Below are 24,947 nucleotides of genomic sequence, written 5' to 3' on the forward strand. Positions count from 1 at the left end.
CAAGTTATTTAAGTCTCAGAGCCTGACAGAATACATACTACAATCTGAAGGAAGAAATTGCAGAAATATTTCCAAACTCAATGCGTGCCAGAAGATTGGAGAGTAATTAATATAGTCCTCATTTTGAAGTACTGCTAATCAGATGAGCATTTCTAGTAGGGGAATTATAAAGGGGAAGAAATTACCACATTTAGGTAAAGAGAAAATAGTTAAGGTTGCCAGTGCAGATTTAAGTGATTGACAAACTTAGTTCTGAGGAAGTATCCATCAGACGGATTGGTGGGGTAGGGTGAGAGGTGATGGATGTAGTGTAAATGGTCTTTAGGAAAACCTTTTAACACATGCTTGACTTGCAATACAAGGATTATGACACTAACTTGGTTACAAAGGAGGAGAGCTAACACCCGACCCTCCCTATCCAAAAGTGTTTGAAAGTGAGTAGAAAGTGTCAATGACACTGGTGGATTATAGCATTATGCTGGAGGGCTCAGATTGTGCCTCAAAAAATGTGACCAACAGGTGAAGCTGTTTCTCAATACTACTATGCAGTAAAAACACTGGTGACATTCTCCATTAAAAGGATGTTATAGTCAAGTTAAAAAGACATGTTGCTCGTCTATCTCAAAAACAAGCAACATGGTATATGAATTTCAGTGCCAGTATGAAATCAGATATACACGCAGTATTTCCCCAACAGCTGGTGGATTGTATCAAACAGCAGATCCCTTTGACTGTACCCAACCAGCCCATATTTGTAAAACTCAGAATGTAGTGTCCAACATTAGATGTGATTCGATGATTGAACAACACTTACAAACACCCTGATTGTGCCAATTACAATAATAACCAAATGATGATCAGACAGGCTTTACAGTGTGGCTCTCATGCCTGCTAGAAGCTTCATATATTCAAACACAGGGCCCTGTCCCTTTCAAACAAAAACAACATGCCCATGCATTGCCACTTTTTCAATAAACACAAGTTTGGGGCAAGTCATTCCCTGGGATTCATTCCCCATGATAATACCTTGACCAGAGTTTACTTCCTGGTTTGAATTTAAACAAATGCTTGGCAGTTAACTGTTCTAGTGGGTATTTTCTCTGCCTCTACCAATTGGCACCCTCTTTCTATGCAGTACAAATTGCTGTTCCTTACATCTGTTCTGATAAGTGCAAAAGAAAAAAAGCTCTGAAAGCATGTCTTTATTTCAGCTATACTCAAATATAGATAAACAATTATTATTAAATTTCCTTAGTGTAATGTTGACTTGACCGTAGAATCCCAAATCAAAAGACTACGTTTCATAAATATACAAACCTGGACCCTATGTATAAGTTGTCCCTTAACTTCTGTGCAACTATCAGTTGCAAACCATGCTTAGCAAAAAAACAAAAAAAAAATTAAATCTGTCAGGGAAAATGCATGGCTGAGTCAAAAGACGGCTAAAGATAAATTAATTTTATGGAAGCATCAATAACTCATTATTCCATTTGTCGTTCACTGTGGCACCTTGGGTGTATATGTGCTGCTTCTGACGTACTACTAGACTCAGTGCAATCTTTACTAATCAGTTTTCCAGGGGACACCCCCTTACTCTTGTCCTCCTGGGGGCCTTCCATGGCCCCCCTCACTCCATTGGGGCTGGGCTGCCAGCTCCCCCCCTAGCAGGGAGGTGTTGTAAACCCTGCTGGAGTGAAACAGGTCTAGAGACTTCAGTCCTGAACCAGTTAATGATATTTAAATGATTATCTGCATAATTTATTCAGCTCCGCTGGAAATCTGGTGGTTGGAGACAAGGAGGCTGTGGAGCCCAGTGGGAAGCCTGCTACATGGCTTCTGCTTACGTTGCCCCCTTGGTTTTATATTTTTACCCCTTGTAAAAAATGTTCCAGTGTTGCCATTTATTATTCATTCATCGATTCAATGCGATAGAGCACCATATGATTATACACAACTGGTCAACAACACAACCAACTTTCGGTTTACACCGAATTCAATTTATAATCATGCACAGAGTGTTCCAACCAAATATCACTACAGGAAAGTTGGACGAAGATAGATTTTTGTCCTTACCTCTTCCTTGTCCTTCATCTGTGCCTCTAGTTCTTCTATTGTCCTGTTCAATTCAGTTTTGTGTGTCTTGAGCACATTTGCCTGCCCACTCAGGCATTCAAGTTCAGAAACCTGAATATAGAAAATCAAAATGAGAAAACATTTTTCACTGATGTTTATTCCAATTATGTTTTTAATTGTATGGTCAGTCTATGGAATTCTCTTCCCCAGGTGAGCAGTAGGTGGTGGTTCACTGAATATATTCAAGGTGGGGTTAGACAGATTTTTAAAAATCAACACAGGAGTCAGGGGAGGCATTGGCCTAGTGGCATTATCGCTAGACTATTGATCCAGAAACTCAGCTAATGTTCTGGGGACCTGGGTTTGAATCTCACTATGGAAGATGGCGGAATTTGAATTCAACAAAAATTATCTGGAATTAAGAATCTACTGATGAGCTCATCGATAGTCCTTTAGAGAAGGAAATCTGTCATCCTTACCCTGGTCTGGCCTACATGTGACTCCAGAGCCACAGAAATATGGTTGACTTTAAACTGCCTTTGGGCAACTAGGGATAGGCAGGGCAATAAACGCTGGCGGGCAGCAACACCCATGTCCCACGAATGAATAAAAAAGACACAATAAGATCAGATCTTAATTGAATTGCAGAGCTAGGTTAAGAGCCCAAATCTTGTGTTCTCATACATGGAATTCCAACAGTTTGGACCAAAATTGCAGAATTAACATGGACTTAAAAAAGATCTTTTACTATTACCATTACTGCACAAAGTAACACAGCCATTTCTATGGTATGTGAAAAATTGAACTTGGGGAGTTCAGCATCTGGGTTTGCAACAAGGAGAATGAAGGGAAGTGAAAAAAGTTAACGAGCGGACTTTCAAGCCAGATAACTTGATTGACCTCTGCTCAAATAATTGTGCAAATTTAATAATGGATTTTTATTTTTCAATATGAAACAGACTTCCTCTACCATTTACCACTCCAGTTTGCTATTTTTCAACACATTAGAACAAGTGAATATTGCTCCATCATTTCAGACTGGCAAACGATAAACTACATTTCACAAACTGGTTTCAACACCGAGTGTTGACACTCTAATTTCCAGTATTTTATAAGTACAAAGAATATAGCTCATCAACACCTGTAAAGGGCAAAGGCAGGTTTTGACATTTTGGGTGTTAACTTTATTAGAATGTACCAAAGGTTACACATCCAAAATGTTAACAGTCTTTTAGGTTTATAGGTACTGACTGAATGCAGTGCATTTCTTGAACCTTGTTTTTATTCCAAATTTCTACTCTTCCTCCCTCATCATTCTTGCATTCAATTATATTTTTAGTAGCATACAAAACTATATCAGAGGATTTGTATTAAACACTGTTCAAACCAAAATAGAGGTACACAGTTAAGAGCACATTTGTTGAACACCAAACATCTTAGTTATTGTGCGTTCTCCTCAAAGAGAAGGCGGCCAAGGGAAGATTAGCCTCAGGACAGCCTTGTGCTTTACCTCAACCTTCCCGAGGACAGAGACTGCTCGCACACTGCCAGACACTTAAAGACAAGGTTCTGATTAAATTCAAGGGTTACTTGTACTAGGAGAAAGACTTTGTGGACAAGAGCTGTTTAAAACCATGAGGGGGCTGAACAGTAGCCAGGGAAAAATTGTTCCTGCGAGCAAAAGGATCGCGAACAAGAGGACACAGATTTAAAGTGATTTGCCAAAAAAAGCAAACGTGAAGCGAGAAAAAGCATTTTCACAGTGAGTGGTTCAGGTCAAGAACTCACTGCCAGGGAGAGTGGTGGAGGCATGTTCAATTGAGGTATTCAAGAGGGCATTAGATAACTGAATAGAGACAACGTGCAAGGTTACAGGGAAAAGGCAGGAGAATAGCACTAAAATCATAATGCTCAGAGAGCTGGTGCAAACACAACAGGCCAAATGGCCTCTTTCAGCACCACAACAATACTGTGATTTTTAAAAAAAAGTGATTTTCCATTCACTGCATTGGAAAAGCATTTAAACACAAGGGGGCAGACTAACCAAATTGAAAACTGGACCTTATAACATTTTGTTTCCTTGGTAGTCTCCAGCAAACAGTTAACTCAGAACAACATACAAACCTCTTCCTAATGACATTAACCATGCAATTTGATGCCTGTGCTAGCTATACTCTGGAATTAGCTGATGGTACGTAAACGGAGTATCAAATTTTAAATTCCTGCTTCCTACAGTAGGAAACCATTTGCCGATATGCTCAACAAAGCTGAGCAGCCAGCTCAGACTAAGGCATAAAGTAATACTTCCACATTTTTTAAAACCAAAAGGAACACGAGTTATTCACAATAAGATTTGTTCCATGAAGTTGCCAAACAATCCTTCAGGCACTTTTCAGCAATGAACTCACTACTCAAATACTGCAATGGTCAGGATATCAAGTTCCACCATCTCCCACAATTCTTGTCCCTGATCTGATCATAAGTTTGCATAACTCTTATATCTAATGCAATTTAAAAAGATTAATGCCTTGTGATGTATACTTACAACTCACTGAAATTCACAAGTAATTAAAAAACGAGGAACTCTTCCCGTCAACATTTATTTTTAACTCTTTCATGGGATGTGAATTATTGCTCAGCCATAATTGTCCTTCAGAAGATGGTGGTGAGTTGCCTTCTAGAACCGCTGCAGTCTGTGTGGTACACCCAGTGTTGTTAGGAATTAAGGGAGTTCCAGGATTTGGACCCAGCAACAGTGAAGGAACAGCAATATATTGCCAAGTCAGGATGGTATATGGCTTGGAGAGGTGCTCCCATGTTTTTGCTGCCCTTGTCCTTTTAAGTTGGAGGGCCTGGGTTTAGGTGGTATTATTGAAGAGTCTTAGTGGGTTCCTGCAGTGCATCTTGTGTAAGGGACACTGCTGCCACTATGCATTTGTGGTAGAGGGAGTGAATACTGAAGGTGGTGGCTGAAGTGCCAGTCAAGTGAATTATTTTGTCTTGGATGCTGTTGAGCTTCCTGATTGCTGGTGGTACAGCATGCATACAAGCAAGAGGAGTGTATTCCATCATACTCCTGATTTGTGCCTTATAGATGGACAGGCTTTGGGGAGTCAGGAGGCGATACACTTCCCGCTCTAGTAGCCACAGCATTTATATGGCTAGTCCAGTTCAGCTTCTGGTCAATATTATCTTAACATTTCACTCTAAACGCAAGTCCAATAATGATCGTGTGTGTGTAAAACTTTATGCTATATTTTTATTATGCTTGCAGCTAATTTCTGATTACTAGCAAAAATAAATTCAGCACATGACCACATACTTTGTCCATAGTTGTATTTTGCAAGGGCCACACATTAGACTGACTCAGGGGCTAGACTCATTTCAGTACAATAATTTCATTTGGCAAGCACAAACTTCCTGGCTCAAGATAAGATTTTGACTGAAAACTTGACAATTTTAAGGATATTACAGTAGCATTAGTCAATAGTTAAGCAGTTAGCCCTTTCAACATTCTTAAAAATGCGTGCACATTTGCCAAAGTCAAAGCTTTAGTACAATGTTTAGAAATAATTTGCGTAACATTCCTAGTTAATAAAAGTTCAGCTTCCAATTAATGGAATGTGTTTTTGTTAGTATGAGCTCATCACCCAGTCCACGTAGTAACAATAATACAAGCAGATAACATGGAACCTGCTCTGTCTGCATCAACATAAAACAGCCTGGAGCTAAATTACCTTCCTTCTCATTGTAAGGTGGCAACTGACCTCCTCACTGTAGTACTGTGGACTGGCAACATAGCAGTTCTGGCAGGGAAACAATATTTGCGCTATCCTTTGCTGGGACACCAATGCAAAATACCACTTTACATGCAGCTCCTGTCATCATGCCAAAAAAATCATGGGGATGAATTTTCATGTGCATCATTATCAATGAAACTATTTGTGTAATAGACACATCAAGATTTACATTGCTATACCATTTTAATGCAGCAAGTTTCCATCAACTATCTATTAGTTTTAAAATGGCCCATGACTGTCAGTCAAGTGAAATTAAGTTGTCCAATAATGTCATCCTAATCTGAAATCTAACTTCTTATTCATCAGCTAGATTCCACGATTTTCCCCAAAAATGTTTGGGACCAATGAGGGTCTGCAGTTACTCTTTGTGGTCTACCAATTTTAATAAGTCAATGTTATCAACTAAAGCAATAATTTCACCTGGTTGAACATTCTACAGACCCTCAAATAGAAAGAGAAAAAAATCTGCTAATGCAGCTTTCAGTGCTGAACTATGGAAGTGTTTATTTCCTACTAAACTTTTTTTTTTGCAATATTGCCTACTAAATACAGGAGCTATTAACTATCTGGTCTGTGGACTACTCTAAAAAGTGCAGCTATGAACAAAATGTGGAGACATTGAAGATGCCAACTGCTACTGAAAGTTACTTTTCCAGAATGAGAACTACAGTTGTCAATTAATCCTTACACTCTGGGCAGATTTGTGCATCTAATTGAGAAATAACTGTTAGTCTCACTGAGTTACGGATTGGCTATATAGTTAGACCATACAATCTTCACACATCCTGAAAATGTAGAACCGGCCAGTGCCATAGGTTTGAAAGCCTATGAAGGAGCTGTGCTCCAAAAGCTTGTGCTGCCAAATAATCTGTTGGACTTTAACCCTGGTGTTCTGATACTTCTTACTATAGGTTGGAAAGGTAGTGGTATTATCACTGGACTAGTAACCCAAAGACCCAGGGGGATCTGGGTTCAAATCCTACCAGGGTAGATGGTGAAATTTCAATTTTAAAAATCCAGAATTAAAAAATCTAATGACGATTGCCATAAAAACCCATCTGTTTTACTAATGTCTTTCAGGAAAGGAAATCTGCTGTCCTTACAGCAGTGTGGCTGACTCTTAAAATGCCCACTAAAAGGGCCTAGCAAGCCACTCAGTTCAATTAAAGGATGGGCAATAAATGCTGGCTGTGTCACAAACAAACAAAAAAGAAATCTTAAATCTATATACATGACCATTTTGAAACAGACTGAAATTCAATGAAATATTCCAGTTACATTTCAAGTTTAAGACAATATATTGGACAGTGACCTGTCACTATTAACATTACATATGATACAACTAGTGGGCAGAAACTTTACAGTCCATTAATACATACGCGTTTGTGTAGCCGCTCTGCTTCATCCTGGTAAGCAGTAAGTTGCTGTTTCCACTGTTTAACATTGGCAGTAGATTCCAGTAGTGCTGCTGTAAGTTTAGCATTGTTGGTTTTTAAGGTTGCCAATTCAGACTCCCAATGCTTTCCTATTGTGGTACTGTACATTAAAAAAAACAACTTGTTACGATTAACCAGTGTACATTTTGTTATGGATTTAAAAATTAGTCTATTTGCATCTGACATTAAAAGATACCTACAGTAAATGACAAATCAGATGTTGGAACATATTCAATTCTGCCACCCCCCCCCCCCCCCCCCCCCCACCCACCCACCCCAATTTCCTCATGACCACCCTCCAATCTTTCCTGAGGGGACCATCACATGTTGACCACCCAACAATCCTTTCTGGCTGCTAGGCTATCCAATATTGTGAATAGTTTCCTCTGCTCTGCAAATGAAACAACTCCTCCCTCTCCCCTCGCAAAAACTCACTGTTGACTTCTTAGTCTTTGCAAAGTACTGCTGTACTGGCACCTTCACATGCCTTTCCAACATTCTCAAACATGTTGGCTTCTGAGCACATTGGTTATCATTCCCAAACTCTTTCATTGTTCACATTTTGGCCTTGCGCCTTCCTTCCCTCCACCTGGCCAATCAATGCTGGCTGTATCTTCAGCTGTTCAGCCTCTACTTTCTGGAATTGCCTCCCTATATCCGTTTACATCTCTTCAAAGATACTCCTTAAAACCCAGTTCTGCAGGTCGTTTACTTCCCCCCCTTGTTTGTTTTGTATTAGAGAGACTATATAAATGAGAGTTGTTACAGATATTCTGAGAGTGATAGTGTGTGGATCTTCTGCACCTTCCTATATCATAACCTGCTCTACACCACATTGCGAAAGATGTGCATAAACTTTGTCACAATGATGATTAGCTTGCAAATCCATCCATGGTCATTAGCATTTCAATTGGGTCAGGTCAGAAAGACCAATTCCTGCAATCTGTTTATCTGTGACCTGAATTCAATCTGGTTTAAAACAAAATGCAGAACTAAGTAGGTCAGATACAAAAAACTACATGGTTATTGATCAATGTGTGTGGACTTTCCGGACTGGGAGTCACCACAGATTTAAAATTAGAACTAGTAAAATTTTAGATGTATTGTAGAAGCCCGAACTCTATCGGTTTGATAATTTCTAAGTGTGAAACAAAAAACCTTTTCAATTGATTTATCGTAATCAACTGTAGCAGTCAACCACATTCACTCTACCCCTCATGTTGTTTCCCAAAATTGTCTTGGATATTTTTATAGCCACTCACTCCCTAGGATACTTGATGTAGGGCATTCATATTTTGGGAGGTATTCGCAGTTAAATTCTTATTCCTTCTCCATAGCAATGCTTTACTATTCAAAAAGTAGCAGCATCACTGCAGAGACAGGTCCCAATTTGAGTCGAGGCTGTAGGGCAGGTAATTCTGTTGCATTTCTCAATTCAATGGATAAATGCTTGAATAAAGACAGGATTGGCTTTGCCTTTTTAAAATTCATTTAAGGGATGTGGATATTGTTGGCTAGGCCAGCATTTATTGCATTTATGGTGAGTTGCCTTCTTGAACCACTGCAGTCCATGTGATGTAGGTACACCCATGGTGCTGTTAGGGAAGCAGTTTCAGGATTTTGACCTAGCGACAGGGCAGCAATATATTCTCAAGTCAGGATGGTGATTGGCTTCCTGCTCATGGATACATTCCAGCTTATGAAGCACATTTCTGACAACAATGGTCCCCGAATCTTAATTAAAACGGAATGAATGATCATGAAAGATGTGACTCAAGTCAATTTTGACATGGACACCAAAGCAGTGATCGAGAGAAATGTGAATTCACAGACTACAACGGAGGAAAATAAATTGCACTTCTCCAACCAGAATGTGCTTTGACAGCATCAAAATATGATCCACCATTGACAGAACATGGTTCGACTTCCCTTATGTAATGCTTCACCAAATCCATATTAGGGTTAATGGGTGACAACAGCCTTATGTTACATTGAAGGTTAGTTCAGAATTACACATGTACATGGCGGCACTGACTCACAGTCTACCTCTGCTTTGTTGAACTAAATCATTCACACACAAGTTCCAAACACACTAAGGCAATACAACAAAAAATCTCCTCACTGAAGCTTCAAATTAAGATTGTGAGAAGGAGGTAATAAAACCAATGGTTGGTTTCGTTATTTCCTTTTCCACTTACTATATTTTTTTGTAAAAAGTGCCCTTTGCACAGAAGCAACATGGCTACACTAGCAGTATGAAATTTGGATTTAAGTTCAAAATTATGAAGGGTTTGATAAAGTAACGAAGGAGAAAATGTTCCCAATGGCACAAGGTACAATAGCTAGAGGGCACAGATTTAAGGTCAAAGAAACAGAAGAAACATGAGCATTTTTTTAAAAAGCCAAGTCATGATCTGGAATGCACTGCCTTTGAAAGGATGGTGCAAACAGATTAAAAACTTTAAAAAGGCAATTTGATAGGTACCTGAAAAAAAAACTGGACTATGGAAAACGGCAGTGGAATGGGCCAAATTGGTTAGTTTTTCAAAGACCTGACATATGGACCAAATAGCCTTCTTCTGTGCTGTATCATTCTAGGATATCAAAACATTTCCAGGCATGTTTTGGTTTGGATTCAGGATTGACAGCTTGGCCTATATAGAAATCTAATATTTGAGCATATCCACATACTTAGCTGAAGAAATGTTAGTTATTTAAACAAAACATTTAATTCAAAGGTATGCAGGTTAGGGTAGATTAGCTATGGTAAATATGTGTGAGGATATGGGAATAGGGTGGCGGGGGGGCGGGGAAAGAGATAGAGGGGGAAGAGAGCTTGGATAAGGCTCAATGGGCTAAAAGGCCTCTTTTGCATTGTAGGGATTCTATGATTATGTATTTGAGATAGATATGATGTACATGATCTATGATTGATCTAAAGATGACACTCATTTGGGAATAAAAATTAAGGGTCGTAGAACTGCCTCCTGGCTGTTCAAAACATGCAGATCAATCACATTAGAGGCTTTATTTCAATCAATTAAACAGCTTTGCCCACAGTTTGAAATGGCCATCTATACTAACAAGTTATTGCAAAAAATTAAACCATCTTTAAATACTTGTGTTACTATGACACCCATAAAACCAAGCTCTAATTAATGGTTCTTAAACTTCCAAGATTCAATAGTTCAAGCAGCCTGTGATCCCATTACATGTGCTGATATACACAAATTGAAAGCATGGGGACAGTTCATGTTTCAGTTTTTTTTCCCTGTCCAACTGATTCCTAGCTTTACTCAGCTCTTCTGAAACATCTTTGCTAATCTCAAATGGAAGTCACACCTTTTCCAAAGATGCCTCCATGTTGCTTGCTCAAGCTATAATGAAGAATTTTAAAGTTCTTAAGTCAGTCAGCCCAAGACTTACTGCTCCCGTTTTTGAAAAGTCTCCTCTGAAAACTTTTCATATTCGAAATGAAAATTTCAGCAAACATAGGCAACTCAACCATAACTGGATCTGTTCTCATTATAATGGGCAGCTGGAGTCATAACTTTTATCAGCTTTCCTCTTATTCTCCGATACTCTAAACACATTACCCAACATTATTAAAATCAGGACTTCTCATGCTGTACTTCCTCAACTTAAACTCTTGTTCAGTTTCCATTTCCTCTGCAATCAGACCATTAAAACACACCTCAAACATTTTCTGATGTCAAAAAATAATTTTAACCCTGTCAATGGCCCCCATTACAGGAATTGGCACTTTGCTTTGGTTTCTCAATTCAAAACATTTTTATGTTGGTTCTCCAAGACACTTAAACTCCAGCAAAATAAATTTGTAATGTAGTTTAAAGCAATAGGGGATTTTACTCAACAGCTACTCCAACACAATTACCACTGGACTAAAAAACTTCACATTTCATATGCTTACCTGTGAGTAAAAGGTAGAGAACTCTGGTTAATTTCAGCTCGCGCATCAGAATCTTGTGCCACATCCTGAATAGACCTTTCATCATCTGTCCCATTGATACTCTCTGGTGTCAGAGGTGACTGTAGGTCACCTCCTGCAGACTCCTGCGAAACAAAATTCTCAAATCTTTCATTCTGAAAAAGAGTCATTACTTGGGGTATGATCAGAAAATCAATGAACATAAGCTTCCAAATTTGCCCCAGTCAGTAGAAATGTAATTGGAATTGTAGGTGCCAAATGCAAGTCTTTTACCTCTCGAACTGGGTTTGGATTCACACCATCTGCCCTATTCCGTGCACCCCCCTGAGTGTAGAAGTTGGGAAGTTATGTTGCAGTTGTACAGGACGTTGGTGGGGCCGCACCTGGAGTATGGTGTTCAGTTTTGGTCACCTTGCCATAGAGAAGACGTTAGATTTACAAGGATATTGCCTGGACCCAAGGGACTGATTATAGGGAGAGATTGGACAGGCTAGGACCTTTTTCTTTGGAGCGTAGGAGACTGAGTGACCTTAGAGAGGTGTATAAGATCATGAGCGGCACGGATAGGGTGAATGCACTCAGTCTTTTTCCCCAGGATTGCGGAATTGAGAATTAGAGGGCACAGGTTTAAGTTAAGAGGGGAAAGAATTAATGGAACCCGAGAAGCAACTTTTTCTTTTAAAACAGAGGGTGGTACATATGTGGAATGAGCTGCCAGAGGAAATGGTTGAGGCACGGACTTTGAAAACATTTAAAAGGCATTTGGACAGATACATGGATAAGAAAGGTTTAGAGGGATATGGACCAAATGCAGGCAGATGGGCTTTTTGGTCGGCATGGACCAGTTTGGGCTGAAGGGCTTATCTTCATGCCGTAGATTCTATGATCAGTGCGAGAAAAATCCTCTTGTCACAATTGTTCCACAGGAGCAGGCTGAGGGTAAGGGAGCTTGTTTGTGCACTAATTTATTTAATTATTTTTCAGTTAAATTAGTGAAAAAAATCGGAGGTTTTTTTTCTAAACAGGAAATAGGCCCAGCAGCAGCCTGGGAAGATTTTGGAGGGTTTAAAAGTAGGCCGCACCTTTGAGCGGGCAGCGTCGTTAGCGGGCAGCGGCGTGAGCAGGGGACAGAGTGAGAGCTAAAAGGGCTTTGGCTCACAGGGCTTCGGCGAGGAAGGTTGTTTGTTTGTTTTTCTTTGGTTACACCCCCTTTTTGTTTTATCCCCAAAACTAAAAAGGACATGGCTGGTATGAGTGGGAGGCCAGTATACTGCATTCGGTGTGGGATGTGGGAGTTCCTGGAGACAACTTGCCTCCCGGAAGTCCATATCTGTGCCAGATGTGTGGAACTGCATCTCCTGAAGGATCGTGTAAGGGAGCTGGAGCTGAGGCTCGATGAACTCAGTTTAGTTAGGGAAAATGAGAGAGTCATAGATAAAAGTTATAGTCAGGTAGTGACACCAGGGTCTCGGAAGGAAGACACGTGGGCCACGGTTAGGAGGGGTAATAGTCAGAAGGGTGATGTGCCAGAAAGCACCCCAGTGGCAGTCTCCCATAAGAGAAAGGGATGGGCAACAGATGGGAGAAGGGAAGGGAGTGAGCAGTCTGTGGAGGGATCCCCTGTGGTTGTCCCCCTCCACAATAGGTATATTGTTTTGGATTCTGTGGAGGGGGATGACCCTCCAGGGGTAAGCCACGAGGACCAGATCGCCTCCACGGAGACAGGCTCAGGGGTCCGGAAGGGAAAGAAGGGGTTTAGGAGAGCGATAGTTGTGGGGGACGCAATAGTTAGAGGCACGGACAGGCGCTTCTGTGGGACTGAACGAGAATCCAGGATGGTAGTCTGCCTCCCTGGTGCCGGGGTACTGGATGTCTCCGAGAGGGTAGGAAGCATATTTAAAAAGGAAGGTAGTCAAACGGATGTGATTGTACACATTGGGGGAAATGATGTAGGTAGGAAGAGCAGGGGGGTCATACAAGAGAAATTCAGGGAGTTGGGTGCTAGGCTAAAAAGTAAGACCTCCAGTGTAGCAATCTCTGGACTGCTCCCGGTGCCTAGTGCAAGTGAGGCTCGGAACAGGGAGATTCTACAGTTGAACGCGTGGCTAAAGGACTGGTGCAAGAGGGAGGGTTTTAAATTCATAGATAACTGGGAAATCTTCAAGTCAGGATGGCAACTGTACAGAAAGGATGGGTTACACCTTAACTGGAAGGGAGCAAATATCCTGGCTGGGAGTTTTGCTAGAGTGTTTCGGCAGGATTTAAACTAGTGTGGCAGGGGGGTGGGGAACAAAACAGGAGGTCAGTAAATACTGAGGCTGGGGTCGAGCTGGGGGCCAGGGCAAGGCTAGCTAAGAAGAGGAGCACTCTGGAGGAGGACGACCTGACTGGGCCTGGAGGTCTGGAGTGCATCTGCTTCAATGCGAGGAGTGTAACGGGTAAAACAGACGAACTTAGGGCCTTAATGCTTGTGCGGAATTTGGATGTGGTTGCGGTGACGGAAACTTGGTTAAAAGGACAGGACTGGCAGCTGAATATTCCGGGGTATCAGTGTTTTAGGTGAGACAGAGGAGGGGCTAAAAAAGGTGGGGGAGTAGTGATATTAGTTAAGGAGCATATTACCGCGGTGCAGAGGGTAGACAACTTAGAGGGGTCATGTACTGAGTCGCTGTGGGTGGAACTCAGAAACAGGAAGGGTGCAGTCACTATGCTGGGGGTGTACTACAGACCACCCAACAGCCCACAGGAAGTGGAGGAAAGGATATGTCAGGAGATTCTGGATAGGTGCAGAAAAAATAGGGTTGTTGTAGTGGGGGACTTTAATTTCCCTGGCACAGACTGGAAAGTGCTTAGAGCTGGGGGACTGGACGGGGAGGAATTTGTAAAATGCGTACTGGAAGGTTCTTTGGAACAGTATGTAGATAGCCCGACTAGAGAGGGGGCTATACTGGACCTAGTTCTGGGAAATGAGCCCGGTCAGGTCGTCAAAGTTTCGGTAGGGGAACATGTGGCAAATAGTGACCACAACTCTGTTAACTTTAGGATAGTAATGGACAAGGATGAGTGCTGTCCTACGGGCAGGGTGCTAAATTGGGGGAAGGCTGACTATAGCCGGATTAGGCAGGAATTGGTGGATGTTGATTGGGAGAGGATGTTCGAGGGTAAGTCCGCGTCTGGCATGTGGGAGTCTTTTAAGGAACTATTGATAAGGCTGCAGGATAGGCATGTGCCTGTAAAAAGGAAAGATAGGAAAGGTAGGATTCGAGAGCCGTGGATAACCAGGGAAATTGAGGATCTGATTAAAATGAAAAGGGAGGCGTACGTTAAGTCCAGGCAACTGAAAACAGATGGAGCTCTGGAGGAATACAGAGAGAGTAGGAAAGATCTCAAACGGGGAGTTAGAAGGGCAAAAAGAGGGCACGAGATGTTCTTGGCAGGCAGGATTAAGGAGAGTCCTAAGGTATTCTATTCATACGTTAGGAACAAAAGAGTTGTCAGGGAGAAAATCAGACCTCTCAGGGACAAAGGAGGGGAATTATGCTTAGAACCCAAGGGAATAGGGGAGATCCTAAATGAATACTTTGCATCGGTATTCACGAAGGAGAGGGGCGTGTTAACCGGGAGTGTCTCGGAGGGAGCTGTTGACCCGTTAGAGAAAATCTCCATTACGAGAGAGGAAGTGTTAGGTTTTTTAGGGAACATTAAAACTGACAAAGCCCCAGGGCCTGATGGCATCTATCCTCGACTGCTCAGGGAGACGAGAGAGGAAATTGCTGGGCCTCTGACGGAAATCTTTGTCGCTTCTTTGGACACAGGTGAGGTCCCTGAGGATTGGAGGATAGCGAATGTGGTCCCGTTGTTTAAGAAGGGTAGCAGGGATAACCCAGGAAATTATAGGCCGGTGAGCTTGACGTCCGTGGTAGGGAAGTTGTTGGAGAGGATTCTTAGAGACAGGATGTATGTGCATTTAGAACGGAACAATCTCATTAGTGACAGACAGCATGGTTTTGTAAGAGGGAGGTCGTGCCTTACAAATTTGGTGGAGTTTTTTGAGGAAGTGACAAAAACGGTTGATGAAGGAAGGGCCGTGGATGTCGTCTATATGGATTTCAGTAAGGCATTTGACAAAGTCCCACATGGCAGGTTGGTTAAGAAGGTTAAGGCTCATGGGATACAAGGAGAAGTGGCTAGATGGGTGGAGAACTGGCTTGGCCATAGGAGACAGAGGGTAGTGGTCGAAGGGTCTTTTTCCGGCTAGAGGTCTGTGACCAGTGGTGTTCCGCAGGGCTCTGTACTGGGACCTCTGCTATTTGTGATATATATAAATGATTTGGAAGAAGGTGTAACTGGTGTAATCAGCAAGTTTGCGGATGACACAAAGATGGCTGGAATTGCGGATAGCGAAGAGCATTGTCGGGCAATACAGCAGGATATAGATAGGCTGGAAAATTGGGCGGAGAGGTGGCAGATGGAGTTTAATCCGGATAAATGCGAAGTGATGCATTTTGGAAGAAATAATGTAGGGAGGAGTTATGCAATAAATGGCAGAGTCATCAGGAGTATAGAAACACAGAGGGACCTAGGTGTGCAAGTCCACAAATCCTTGAAGGTGGCAACACAGGTGGAGAAGGTGGTGAAGAAGGCATATGGTATGCTTGCCTTTATAGGACGGGGTATAGAGTATAAAAGCTGGAGTCTGATGATGCAGCTGTATAGAACGCTGGTTAGGCCGCATTTGGAGTACTGCGTCCAGTTCTGGTCGCCGCACTACCAGAAGGACGTGGAGGCGTTAGAGAGAGTGCAGAGAAGGTTTACCAGGATGTTGCCTGGTATGGAGGGTCTTAGCTATGAGGAGAGATTGGGTAGACTGGGGTTGTTCTCCTTGGAAAGACGGAGAATGAGGGGAGATCTGATAGAGGTATACAAGATTATGAAGGGTATAGATAGGGTGAACAGTGGGAAGCTTTTTCCCAGGTCGGAGGTGACGATCACGAGGGGTCACGGGCTCAAGCTGAGAGGGGCGAAGTATAACTCAGATATCAGAGGGACGTTTTTTACACAGAGGGTGGTGGGGGCCTGGAATGCGCTGCCAAGTAGGGTGGTGGAGGCAGGCACGCTGACATCGTTTAAGACTTACCTGGATAGTCACATGAGCAGCCTGGGAATGGAGGGATACAAACGATTGGTCTAGTTGGACCAAGGAGCGGCACAGGCTTGGAGGGCCGAAGGGCCTGTTTCCTGTGCTGTACTGTTCTTTGTTCTTTGTTATCTACCTCTTGGCCATTGTTACCCATATCTTCACTCTCCCTTTAATGCCATTGATCTCAAACAATTTCTAATGCAGCACTACATGAAATGGTTTCTGCATTTGGTATGCAAAATGCCCAGCACCATACCTTTGCAACATTATGGATGATGTTGCTCTATAATTAAATCACAGGTCTGGATGGTGTAACAATCATTCTTAAGTGAACAGGAAGTGTGCCCAAGTTTTAAAAACCTGATTTGGTTCGGTTATTTACTGCAAAATGGATCAATGCTGATTTTCACCAAGTGCTTTACCGCCCTCATGAAGCATCATTTTGTGCTCAGAGACAACTGATTCATGGACTTCTCTATGAAGGGGCTGTTGGAAGGTAAAACATGCTACCTTTGAATTATCAGAGCTGCTTATTGTTTTGCTGATCACACAAACTTGGTTCCACCCAGTGACATTTAATGCATTATAATAGTGCTCACCTGTGAAGGTGTACTGGTTAACTCCATTTTTTCCTGCATTTTCTCCTTTGCTATCCGTGCTGCATCTTTAAATTCCTGAAATTTTTCTGCAAACTATATTGAGAATAAAGGTTTTTAAATTAGTTTCTAAGAAATGAAAGACTGCGAACAATAAATGGGCAACATTCAGATGACTGTTCAAGACAGCTATTTATGCACAAGCAAAACCCAAGCAATGGGCTTTATAGTTGCTCAGCTGTAACATGAACGTCCACACCTATTCCATATATTCCTGCAAATTTCCTCTTCAGATAATCTCCAATTTTGTTTTTATGTCACAATTCAATTCACCTCCACTGTACTCAGTAGCACATTCCAGATTTTAACTACATGCTGCATAAAGGAGATTTTCCTCATGTCACCTTTGATTCATTGCTATTCACCTTAGGGTTCTCCACCCTTGTGTCAATGGGAAGTTTCACATCTATTTTGGCCAGACCCTTCAAGATGTTGAGTATGTCTATTAAATCTCCTCTGCTCAAAAGTGAGCAACTCCAGCTTCTCCAATTTATCCATGTAACTTAGCCCCTCATCCCTGGAACCATTGTGAATTTCTTCTGCACTGTCTTCATATCCTTCCCAAAGTGAAGTGCTCAGAATTGGATACAATACTCGTAGAGGCCGAATCCTTGTTCTACGAAAAGGTCCACCATAACTTCCTTGCTTAACATGGTTTAATTTCAAGTTGTACTTTTTAGAACACAAATACAATGTTAAGTGAGGAACTACTGTGCGAGGACGTGGAGTTTTTGTGCATTACTGATCTTATAACATTTTAGTATTGCACTAGAAATTAGGCATAATTTTGTACAACATCATAAACACATCTGGTTGTACTTGTATTGAATTGGAGTATTTATTTTGCCGTTTTCCAAAATTAGGTACCAGATCACATGATTTTACTCACTTTTGTTAGATGATGTTCCGAGGAAAAACCTAGGCCATATACTGTATTTGCACGGCTATCCGGCCACTGACCAAACTTCTGAGATGTTTTTGTGAATGTCATGTTTGGGGTGATTGTGCTGTTGATTATTGCCTGGGAGAGAAGAAACAACATTATTGTATTATTAAATTGGCTTTACAAGTCGAATCCCTCAAAACAGGTCAACGGCCCCAGCCTTCCCCACTAATGTTAGGCAATTTAACTCCAAACCACTTGTACTTCAGACAGGTAGTTCAAAATTGATATTGAAAGACACAAGAGTCAGAGGTTTACAGCATGGAAACAGGCCCTTCGGCCCATGCCACCTTTTTTTGTGGTGTATAATTGACTTGGTCAATTATATTTTCACCAACCCATTTGGAAGTGGTTTGTGCCAAACTATCCATATTTCTGTTGGCTGCTTGCTTTCTACATTAAAAAGGGAAATGCCAAAATCAGTTTGTGGAAGAATGCATATAATACATCTTAACTGTATTAACAGGAATCGAAAATGTTTCCTAGAGAGAAAAATCACAACTTTCCATGGAAAGACAAAGTGGAGCTCGTAAACTTTAAAGCTTCCACATAAAATACAAAGTAACTTGCATCTCCCTGCGCTATCAAATGAGAAGCAGGTTACTAGATTGCGACTTATTAACCAAAAGTCATCCCAATTTTAAATAGGGTCCAATTTAGTCATTTAACACTTGGCAAATATTTCAAGCAGATAAGGAAGTTTAATTGTTGGCTTCAGGAACCATGGGCAGTAATAATTTTAATGCTTTTAATCTTTGGATAGTCAGGCACTTCAGGGGAATTCTGATCACAAAGCACACTGCTGGAAAAGCTGCCACAGATAGAAGCTTGAGGTGAGAATAGCATCTATAGTTCTACAAAACATAATCATGAATTAACTAATGTTTAACAAACATTACATAAAGTTAGCTTTTTATAAAACTTGCGCTAATTTTTAATTTCATTTTTCAGAAATTCTAAAAAACTCTAATCTTTCCATATTTAAAATCTTAACATTTACCCTTTTAATGTTGCAAGTTAATTAACTAGAATTTTTTTCTAATGTTCTTCAGCCAAATACCTAAAGATCTAAAGAAAACAAATCTTTTAATGTGTTTTTCTCAAGAGGGGGGGCTGCCAAGGAACAAAATTAAAATTTACATGGTGCCTTTTATGAACTAGCAAATTACTTAAGTGTAGTCACTATCATAATGTAGGAAAAATGCAAGTCAAATTGCACACAGCATATTCTCTCCAAAAAAAAAATCAAAATGCGATAATGACCAAATATTATTTTGAGATGTTGGGAAAATATTTGTCAGACGATTGGGGAAATCAACTCTCTCGCTCCTCCAAAATTGTGCCATGGGATCTTTCACATTAATCCGAGCGCGCAGATGGGGCTTCAGTTTAATATCTCATCCTGGAGACAGCTTCAGATAATGCAGTACTCCCTCAGTACTGCACTGGAGTATCAGCCTGGGTTTTGTGCTCAACTCTCTGAAGTAGGATTTAAGCTCAAAATTCTGGCTCAGACGCGCTATCAATGAGCCACATCCGACAGTCTGGGAGGAGCAATGCTTACTTGTTATGGACTAAAAAAATTTTCTATATTTCAGATCCTTTGAGTCACGTGCATCTTCTCAGCAACTCACTTGAACTCTAAACATTGTTAAGCAGAGCAAAGTTGCAGCCTGTTTTTACATTTCCCTACAAAACTCTTATTCTACACAATCACTCCACAAAATGAAATTACAAATTCACTGTACTGGTATTATTTGATGGTAGCAAGACAGAGTTAGATAGCAACTGTCCCTTCAATCCCATGAACTTCATATAATCAACGGTCATAGAATCAGTGAATGCCTACATTGTAGAAGGAGGCCATTCAGCCCAGAGGCTGCACCAACAATCCCATCCAGGCTGACACCAAGGGGCAATTTAGCGTGGCTAATCCACCTAACCTGCACATCTTTGGACTGTGGGGAGAAACCGGAGCACCCAGAGGAAACCCATGCAGACACTGGGACAGCGTGCAAATTCCACACAGACAACCACCCGAGGCTGGAATTGAACCCCAGTCCCGGTGCAGTGAGGCAGCAATGCTAACCAATGCCCAGGTGTTGACCTTTGCTTAATATCAAAGGCAAAAGATATACATTTAAAAGTCATACATTTAAAAGTCAAATTCTGAGAATGTTACTGCATAGGAGGTAGTCATACAGCCCATCATGTCTGTGGTAGTTCTTCACTAGGGCTACTCGATTAGTTCCACTCATTTTCATGCATCGGCCTTAGTTCAATGAGGAAAGAAATCCTTGGCTGGAGCAGCACCAGGTACACCCAATGAGATAGCAATTTGGTGAAGCTACAACACAGGACCACAAGTGTTAAATTACAGGACCAGCATGCTATACACTGAGCCAAGTGATCGAATAGCTAATGGATCAGATTAAAGCTCTGCAGTGGTCCTGTCAGATCCACTGGTGATAGATGAACAAGAGAGAGGGGGTTCTACAAATAATGATTTTGGAGCAAGCCCAGGAGTGCAAGAGATAAGGCTAAAGTATTTACAATCACTTTCAAGTAGTACTGCCAAGTGAATATTTGAGAACTAGTTGCACCTCTAGCTAAATTATTCCAGTATAGTTACAACACTGGAAAATTGCCCAGGTACATCCTGTTCAGGAAATCTGGACAATTACCACCCAATCTACTCAATCATTAGCAAAGTGATGACAAGTGACATCAACAATGCTATTAAGCAGGACCTGCTCATCAAGTGGTCTATTTTGCCAGGACCGCAGATCTCATTACAGTGTTGGTCTAAACATGGACAGAAGAGCTGAATGCCAGAGGCAAGATGTGTGTGACTGCTCTTGACATTGAGGCAGTGTTTCACTGGATGTGGAATCAAGGAGCCCTAGCAAAATTGAAGTCAATAGGAACTTGGGTCAAAACACTCCATTGGTTGAAGTCACCGAGCACAAAGGAAAATGGTTATGGTTGTTGGTGGCCAGCCTCAGAATATTACTGCAGGAGGTACTTGGGAGTGTCTTAGGCACAAACATTTCAGATGCTTCAGTGACCTCTTCCCAGGTCGGATGGGGACAGTCATTGATGATTGCAGAGTGTTCAGTTTCATTTGTACTACTCTGTAACAAAGCAGTCTGTGCATGCCTGCAGCAAACTGGACAACATTTAGTCTTGAGCTGGTGTGTGGCATGAAATGTTAGGTGGTACTTGGGGAGTACAAATTTCCAATGCAAACACTTGTGTATATATAATTAACAAGTCACAAACTATCCTGACTGGAAACACATTGGTGTTCCTTACCCATGCTCGGTCAAAAATTCTCAAAATCCCTACCCAACAGTACTGTGGGTGGATCTACACTGCACAGACTGCAGCGGCACACCACCATGTTCTCAAGGTGCTTTAGGCATGGGAAATAACTTTGGCCTTGCCAGCAATACCCCCATCCCATGAACAAATAAAAAAAAGTTAAACAAAATAGTGACAATTCTTGTTTCATGTATAAATGAGTTAAGTGAATAGGAAACAGATCAACTAGAGTCCAAACACTGGAACATAAAAAAAATAGTTGTGCACATTATGCAGTAGATTGGTTAGGCAATAACAATTCCCATGTAGTACAGGATTGTCATTATGAGTATAAAGTCTGAGCATTTCTAGAGACAATTTGCAAGGATGTGGTTTTTGGAAAAGTAGTTATCCACATCACCCAAAAGCTATGCTCAGAATGCATTGGGAATAAAAGTCTCAAGTTGGGCATCACTATACTTTTATTTCATTTACGAGATGTTGGCATTGCTGGCTAGACCAGCATTTATTGCCCATCCCTAGCTGCCCTTGGGAAAGCAGCTTTCTTGAACCGCTGCAGTCAGAGGTGTAGGTACACCCACAGTGCTGTTAGGGAGGACATTAAAGGATTTTGACCCAGCGACTATGAAGGAATGGCGATATATTTCTAAGTCAAGATGGTGAGTGGCTTGGAGGAGAACTTCCAGGTGGTGCTGTTCCTAAGTATATACTAATCGTCCTTCCAGATGACAAGTGGTCACTAAGTTGGAAGGTGCTGCCTAAGGAACCTTGGTGAGTTCCTGCAGTGCATTTTGTAAATGGTACTCACAGCTGCCTCTTCAGTGGTGGAGGAATTGAAAGTTTGTAGAAGGGGTAGCAATCAAACAAACTGCTCTGTCCTGGATGCTATCAAGCTTTTGTTGGAGCTGCACTCGTGTAAGCATATGGGAAGTATTCCATCACATTCCTGACTTGTGCCTTGTAGCTGGTCAGGCTTTGGGGAGTCAGGAGAAGAGTTACTCGCTGTAGGATTCCAGGCCTTTTATTTATGTGGCTGGTCCAGTTAGTTTCTGGTCAAAGTTAACTCTCAGGATGTTGATACTGGGGGATTCAGCAATAGTAACGTGATTGAATGTTAAGGTGTGATGGTTAGACCCTCTTGGAGATAGTCATTGCCTGGCACTTGTGACACGAATGTTACTTGCCACTTCTCAGCCTAAACCCAAATATTGTCCCAGTCTTGCTGCATTGTGACATGGACTGCTTCAGCATCCGAGTTGCCACAAATGATGTTGCAATCAGCAGCAAACATCCCTGCTTCGATCTTTTGATGAAAGGAAGGTCATTGATTAAGCAGCTGAAGGTGGTTGGGCCTACCCTGAGGAACTCCTGCAGTGATGTCCTTGGGCTGAAATGATTGACCTCTAACCACCTTGCTTTATGCCAGGTATGGCTCCAACCAATGGAGTGTTCCCTCCAATTATCATGGACTCCAGTTTCACTAGAGCTCTTTGATGCCATACTCAGTCAAATGCTGCCTGGTCAAGGACAGCCAATCTCACCTCACCCTGGGTTACATGCCAAGGGTGGCCTCTTTGCACCCCAGTGTAAATGTTGGGATGCGAGCCTGCCTCCACACAGCTGGCTCACCTCATTTGAATTGCTCAGATTGTTCATGAACTAGATGGTTCAAAAAAAATTGTACATGACTTAGTCATTCTTCTTTGTGTATCCAAGAACCAAGGGAGGCGAATTAAAAAGGTACATGAATCTTTATAGACTTGCATTGATATAGCTATTTGTATGACCTTTGGGACATCGTAAGTGCTTTGCAGCCAATAAGATAATACTGAAGTGTAGTGACTATGATTATGTAGGAAATATGGCAGCCAATTTGTGCTTGGCAAGCTTCCACAAACACCAATGTAGTGATAACAAGACAATCTGTTTTAATGATGTTGACTGAAGGATAATTATTGGCACGGGCACCAGGAATAACTGCCCTGCTCTTCAAATTAGGAATGTTCTACATCCACCTAAGAATCAACAGGACCTCTGGTTAATGTTGCATCCAACAGACAGCACCTCAGGCCAGTAGTTCACAAGCACTGTGCTGCAGGGCACTGAAGTGTGCAAGTGTGCCACAGCTGCTGGCACACCCATACACACACCCTTGCATTAAGCCACTCGAATTCCCCAACATGGCAGTGGCTAGCACTGCTGCCTTACAGCTCTAGGGGCCTGGGTTCAATTTCTGGCTTGGGCTACTGCCTGTGTTGAATTTGCACATTCTCCCCATGTCTGCGTGGGTTGCCTCCAGGTATTCCTGTTTCCTCCCACAGTCCAAAGATATACAGGATCGGTGCATTGGCCATGATAAATTGACCCTTAGTGTCCCAGGATGCGGAGATTGGAGGGATGGAGTTGTGGGGTGTCAGGGGTGGGGCTTGGGTGGGATTGTTGTCAGTGCAGAGTCGGTGGGCCGGGTGGCCTCCTTCTGCATTGTGGGGTTTCTATGAACTGTGACCACAGGGCCCCTTCAACCAGGGATGCAGTCATGCCAATTATTTCTTCCCATTCATAGAAATGGGACCGAAACTGGCTGCAGTTTAAAGACAATTGAGATATTGTTTCCCTAGATTAGCTTGAATTTACCCAAGAACTCATCTCTTTCCATCTCTGTGGGTGGCACTTTGAATGAATGATCATGTTGGGATGGGTAAAGAGCATCTGATGATGGCTGTGCTGGGCCCACCAATGCCTCTGGCTCCAAGGGTTCACCAGAAATATCCACATCTGGAGAGCTGTCTTGTAGGGTCCACTGGACCCAGAGGTGGACTTGCATTTTTAGGGGCACCCTTTTTGCAGGTCCCCCAATGATGTGGTGGCCCACCCATCAGTAAGGGCCTTATCTTTGCCTGCCCAGGGCTGAAGTTGCCCCTGCATCTGCTCCCCTTGACCAAAGCTTTGCTGTTATCTCATTGGCTGCTGCTCTCTGCTTCCAGACCAGTTAGAGTTTTAACAACACCAGGTTAAAGTCCAACAGGTTTATTTGGTAGCAAATACCATTAGCTTTCGGAGCACTGCTCCTTCGTCAGATGGAGTGGAAATGGATTTGGAGTGGATTTCCACTCTCTGACGAAGGAGCAGCGCTCTGAAAGCTAATGGTATTTACTACCAAATAAACCTGTTGGACTTTAACCTGGTGTTGTTAAAACTCTTACTGTGTTCACCCCAGTCCAACGCCGGCAACTCCACATCCAGATCACTTGCACCTCCTGACTGTTCAGTGTTCATCTCTTGTTCGCATAGCCAGGCCTGAAGAACACAATTGGGGCCACTAATCAGAGAATGTGTGGGGTTTTGGGAGTAGCAGGGTGACTCACCCAGAGGCTAGGGCCGAGAGTGAGGGGCTGGGAGGCGACTGGCTAGCACAGGAGCAGAAGTCAGATAAAACCAGCAACAGCAGCAAGCCAACATTTCTGGCTGGCTGCTGCCACTGGTTTTATCTGGCCTCTGCTCTTGCCAAGCACCACCCAGTCATCACCTTTGGTCAAGTCGCCTTGCTGATCCCCAAATACCACCCAAATTCAGAGTTACCAGTCTCTGAATGGTGCTTCCACAGTCACGCTGTGTTTCATTGCAAG

The 24,947-nt window shown here is 42.2% G+C and overlaps 1 protein-coding gene across 1 annotated transcript in view; it reads right to left on the minus strand.

Moving 5' to 3' along the window:
- The window catches only part of LOC144495095 (homer protein homolog 1-like), a 92,133-nt gene that overhangs the window by 30,612 nt on the left and 36,574 nt on the right, over positions 1-24,947 (minus strand). The window contains exons 3-7 of the mRNA XM_078214978.1: positions 17,944-18,075; positions 16,998-17,090; positions 11,241-11,383; positions 7,253-7,409; positions 2,074-2,184 (exon numbers count right to left, since the gene is read on the minus strand). Coding sequence (XP_078071104.1) covers positions 2,074-2,184; positions 7,253-7,409; positions 11,241-11,383; positions 16,998-17,090; positions 17,944-18,075 — 636 coding nt within the window. The remainder of the gene's footprint in view (positions 1-2,073; positions 2,185-7,252; positions 7,410-11,240; positions 11,384-16,997; positions 17,091-17,943; positions 18,076-24,947) is intronic.

The sequence above is a fragment of the Mustelus asterias genome, chromosome 6, assembly GCF_964213995.1.
Source record: "Mustelus asterias chromosome 6, sMusAst1.hap1.1, whole genome shotgun sequence".
NCBI classification, from domain to species: domain Eukaryota; kingdom Metazoa; phylum Chordata; class Chondrichthyes; order Carcharhiniformes; family Triakidae; genus Mustelus; species Mustelus asterias.